General features: G+C 40.4%; 1 gene segment (V, D, J or C); it reads right to left on the bottom strand.

Annotated features, from left to right (window-relative positions):
- Nucleotides 1-1,971: 1,971 nt before the first annotated feature.
- LOC127677955 (immunoglobulin kappa variable 2D-29-like) lies at nt 1,972-2,752 on the bottom strand. The segment is given in 2 exon segments: nt 1,972-2,303; nt 2,642-2,752. Coding segments are annotated over 2 exon segments (381 nt in total).
- Between the last annotated feature and the right edge of the window lie 2,758 nt (nt 2,753-5,510).

The following is a 5,510-nucleotide window of genomic DNA, read 5'->3' as shown; positions in this document are numbered from 1 at the left end:
GGAGGGGTGCAGAATAGGGTGCAGTGAGAGAAAGGAGAGATATCCAAAGGACCAGTAGAATGAATGGAAATCTTCAGCAGGTGGGCATAGATGGGTGGGGGCATCTCTGGGACATGCCAGAAACCTCTAATGGAGGAGGATTCCAAGACTCAATGGGGATGAACTTAGCTGAGACTCATAGCAATGGAGATATGGAACATGTGTTTTCTATAACCAGACAGACCTCTAATAGAGGAATAAGAACACCTACCAACAAACAAAACATTAAACCCAAAATTTTCCCTGTGTATAAGAAATACAAGGACAAAGATGGACCAGAGACAGGGAGAATGGCCAACCAATAACCAGTCCAAGCTGAGACCCATTCATGGACAGACACCAATCCTTAACACTATCAATGATACTCTGTTATGCTTGCAATCAAGAATCTAGCACATTAATTGAAACAAATGTAGAGACTCACAGCCACACATTGGACAGGACTTGGGGACTCTTATGGAAGAGTTGGGAGAACAAGTGAGGGACCCAAATTGGATAGGAGCTCCAACAAGAAGACCAACAGAGTCAACAAGATGGACGCTTGGGAGCTCTCAGAGAGTGAACCACCAACCAAAGAGCATATACAGGCTAGAACTAGGCCAGCTACACCTATGTAGAAGATGTGCAGCTTGACCTTCCTGCAGGACCCCAACCACTGAAGGAGGAGCTGTTCCTAAAGCTTTTGCCTATGTGTAGACTCCATTCCTCTAATTGGGCTGCCTGACCTGGCCTCAGTACAATGGAAAGTACTTAGTCCTGCAAAGATTTGATGACTTGATGACTTGGTAATTTGACTAGCAGTGACTCAAATGTTATGAGTTATTCAATAGCTATTTAAATTTAGATTTAAAATGTACCCTACTTGAAGAAACATATGCCTATTACTAAGGCATAAACAAGAACCAAGTTTTCAGAGGGCACACAGCCCAGGAGCCAACTTGCAATTATTATTTTCCTAAAACAATTATCAGTGTCAAACTACCCTAAAGTTTTATAACTCTCTATACATAGAATGATATATTTCTCAGACCTCATTAGAAAAGTGTAAGTAGTGGATGATAGCTAACAAAGATTCACCAAAGGTCAAGGAACAGTGAATAAGTGTCAGTAGTGTGCTCAGCCACTAACAGGGCATCTATAGCACATCTTGTTTCAAAGGTAAAGGGCCCATTACAGAAGAGGGACAGAAAGAGCACAAAAGCCAGAGGTTGTTTATTTTTTCATTCATGCTGATTCTTTTGAGAACAGTTTGTTTATTTCATTACCCAATTATGCATTGAACTGTTAGGTTCCTTGTTAATTAGTTTTGTAATACTTTTATTTCTGTGTATATTAAGTAATACTTCCATGTTGAATGTATAGGCACCATGTGTTCTGAGGACCCAGCAACTCATTATTTTGAATCTTTCAACATTTTTATCTTATAAAGTCTCAGAGAATCTTCCATTGCTACATAACATAAAATTACATACTGTACACCAAGACTGGACTAGAAACCTATCCTCAATAATCCAACTTGAAAGTGAAATGCAGAAGAAGGAAATTTTATTCATTGTGACCACACTGAAAAATGGGGAAAAATATAACCAGAGAACTATCACACTTGTACAGTCCTGAAACAAGATTGAAGATTAAACACAGAGCCAAAGATTTGCACCCTGAAGCAGCCCTGTTCAAGGTGTGATCCTGATTACCATTGGAGTAAGTAGGTGCACTTGTATCTATCATCCTGCATGACACTGAGTGACATCCCCTACAGAACTCTCATGCAAAGTCCTATTTCCTAGGGATTCATTGTTTGCATAGCTGAAACTTAGATAAAACAAGTGTCTCTTAAGAATGGCTTCATTTTGCCATGCTGACCATATCATGTTATACCCTGACAAGAAGCATACCAGGAAGTTTTCTCACCTCAAGCAGTGAGGTTTTTGTTTAAGGCTGTATCACTGTGGGAGGATATTCTATACTTTGCATACAGTAATATACACCCACATCTTCAGCCTCCACTCTACTGATTCTCAGTGTGAATTCAGTTCCTGATCCACTGCCACTGAACCTGCCTGGGACTCCTGAGGCAAGGTTGGACATCCGATATATGAGGAGCTGAGGAGACTGTCCTGGCCTCTGCAGATACCAATACAAATAAGTGATGCCATTACTGTGCAGGAGACTCTTACTAGACCTGCAGGAGATGGAAACTGACTCTCCAAGAGTGACAGGATTGGAGAGTGCAGTCTGGGTCATCACAATGTCCCCAGTGGCTCCTGAAATAAAGGAAATGAAATGTTATACACAAACATGATACCATGTTACTTTATCAACATTCTACTTATTGAAGTCATGATGTTCATTCATTTCTAAAAATGTTCAACATAAAATAAGTAGAGCACAGAGACTCTCTAGAAACTTTCTGCTTTGGAACTTGTTAGAGCTGCCACAAAAGCACAGGTTTCCATTCATTAACCCTCTAAACCCCACAATCCCATTCATGAAGAAAAGACTGGAAATCTCACACATGGACAGACCATATATCTGCATTATCAGATCCCCACAAACACCCATCCCTCCACATTCTCCTAGATCTGATTTTTTTTCTCCTCACCAGGGATCCAGAACACAAACAGCCCCAGGAGCTGAGCTGGGCACCTCATTCTGAGAACTTGATATGAAGCCTTGAGTAGTCAAGGCAGAAAGAGAGGCTAGCTTTTGTCTTAGACCTGCAGGAGAGATCCTCCCTAGGGAGCAATATGCAAATCCCCTGGAGGTACAGCTGTGTGAAAAGTAGCCAGCAGGAGGAAGACCTACTCTTAGCAATGAAGTTTCTTCTCTATAGGAAAATAGATACAGTCTCAGCTGCCTACAACAGTTGGACTCCACTGTGAAAGGCTGGGTCAGCATAATTGGAGACACACAATCTACAAGAACCAGGGCATGCTCAGATAGCACCACAGAACCAAGTCTATCATTTTCAACCCTTTTTATTAGCTAATACTTTTCAGCATAGCATGTTCCTGTCTAATCCTACCAGATTTTTTTAGTTTAGTTTTGTCAGAGGTGGGAACTGAATAAGGAAACTGAAGAGAAAAGTAGTCCTCATATTTCCATGAGGCTCTGTGATGGCCATCTACCACAAGAATGTTGATACACTGAAGGCTGGAAAAAAGCAATGAAGTTATAAAAACACATATGTAGTCCCCAAATGGTCATTTCTTATTTAGTTAAATGTTCTTAGTCAGAATTCTACCTCTTAGGTACAGTATACAAACAGGTAGACACAGCAAGCCATGAGCTAATTCAGAGTGGGAAGATTTAAATAATGTTTGTTCCATTTTAGAACTCAAGAAATTGGGACAAAGTCTCTGCAACTCAAGCCCTGAGGTTTTGGCTGAAGACAGGCAGAGACTGTGTCTATTATTTTATTTATTTATTTATTTATTTATTTATTTATTTATTTATTTAGGGTTTTTAGAGACAGGCTTTGTATAGCCCAGGCTGTCCCAGAACTCACTCTGTAGCCCAGGCTGGCCTCAAACTCAGAAATCCACCTGTCTCTGCCTCCCATAGTGATGGGATTACAGGTGTGTGCCACCACCGCCTGGCTAACACTTCCTTTTGGAAATATGGACACGTGATATTAGAATGACTACTCCAGCTTGTTTCTTGGTTCCATTTGTTTGTAATATCTTTGTCCAGCTCTTTACTCTGAAATAATGTTCATCTCTTTTGCTGAGTTGTGTTTCATGTATGCAACATGAAACACATGGATGGATCCTATTTATACATTTTATACATCCACTCTATTAGCCTGTGTCTTTTTATTGGGGAATAGAGACCACTGATGTTGACAGATATTAATGGTCCATGTTTTTTACTTCCTGCTATTTTGATGTTGATGCAGGTACTGAGTCTTTGTTTCGTTCTGTGTGTGTGTGTGTGTGTGTGTGTGTGTCTGTTTCTCTTCTTTTGCTTTTGCTGGTGTGGAATTATCTATTTCTTATTTCTGTGCTGTCTTAGGTTTAGTTAGAATCCGTATGATGGAGCTACCCTTCTAATATCCTCCATAGGACTATATTGGTGGAAAGACATTGTTTAAATGTCAGAGGCTTTCCATCTCTGTGATTGCCTCAGTTTGTGTTTTCTTTATTGATTCTATTTCCATTTTCAGGTCTTGAACATTTTTGTTCTTTTCTTTCATCTGTTTGCGTGTGTCTTCCTGTATGTCTTTAAGGGATTTATCTCTTTTCTCTTTAATGGTATCTATTATCTTCATAAGATAAGATATAAGACCATTTTCTTGCAATTCTGGAGTGTTAAGATATCTGGAGCTTGCTGTTGTAGGATAGGTAGGTTCTGGTGGTGCCATATTGCCCTGGATTTTGTTGATCATATTTTCACACTGGCCTTTAGACATTTGGTTGTCACTAGTTTTTGTGGCCCTGGTAGTCCTTTATGGGGTAGGCCTCCAGGCATGCAGGTAGGTCCCTAGTGGTTTCAGAGTTCTTTTTGTCCTTGGCTGCAGAAGGCCTCCAGGGATGTAAGCAAAGTTATGGTCCAGGAAATCAAGTAGAGTAGGCTGTACATTGCTTGAAACTGCTGGTTTTGCCAGGATGTAAAGGTAGGAAATTGGGGTTGAGGTCTCACTTGGTGGTCACTGATGGTGGCAGATGTCAAGATTATAATTAGAGGTAAGGACATGAAGATGGAGTATAAAGGGGACAGGGAAGACCTCATGGCTGCTGGACTTGCAGGGAACCCAGCAGGATTTTAAAGTTTGAGAAACTAACCTAGTTGTCCCTGGCAACAGCAGGCCCTCAGGGATTCAGGCAGAGCTTTGACCAGGGAAAAAAAGAACAGAGTGGGCAGGATGGAACTCACCAATACTAAGTTTGCCGGAGGGGCTGGCAGGCAGAAAATTGGGGTAAGGGTTGCACCTGGAAATCCTTGATAGAAGATAAAGTTGGGAATAGCTTTGAATGCATTCACAGAGGAGAGAACTTCCTGAACAGAGTATCAATACCTCAGGCCCTAATATCAACAATTAATTAATGGGCCCTCATGAAACTGAAAAGGTTCTATAAGGCAACAAAGGACACCATCAGTAAGAAAAAATGGCACCCTGTAGATTAGGAAAAAATTGCATCAACTCCGCTTCTGACAGAGGAATGACATCCAAAATCTATTAAGTACCCAAGAAAGTAGATATCAACAAACTAAATAACTCAGTTTAAAAAAGGTATGGATCTAAACAGAGAATTTTCGACAGAGGATCCTCTAATGGATGAGAAGCATTTAAGAAATGGTCAGCATACTCTTTCATCAGAGAAATGCAGATCAAAATGACTCTGAGATTTCAACTTATGCCTGTCAGAATAGATAAGATCAAATACTGAAGCAACAGCTTATACAGGTGAGGATGTGGATTAAGAAAATACTCCTCCATTGTTTTTAGGAATATAAACTTCTACAACAAC

Source organism: Apodemus sylvaticus, chromosome 2, assembly GCF_947179515.1.
Source record: "Apodemus sylvaticus chromosome 2, mApoSyl1.1, whole genome shotgun sequence".
Taxonomy (NCBI): domain Eukaryota; kingdom Metazoa; phylum Chordata; class Mammalia; order Rodentia; family Muridae; genus Apodemus; species Apodemus sylvaticus.
Note: the sequence above shows the minus strand (reverse complement) of the source record. Positions and strands in the feature narration are given on the sequence as shown.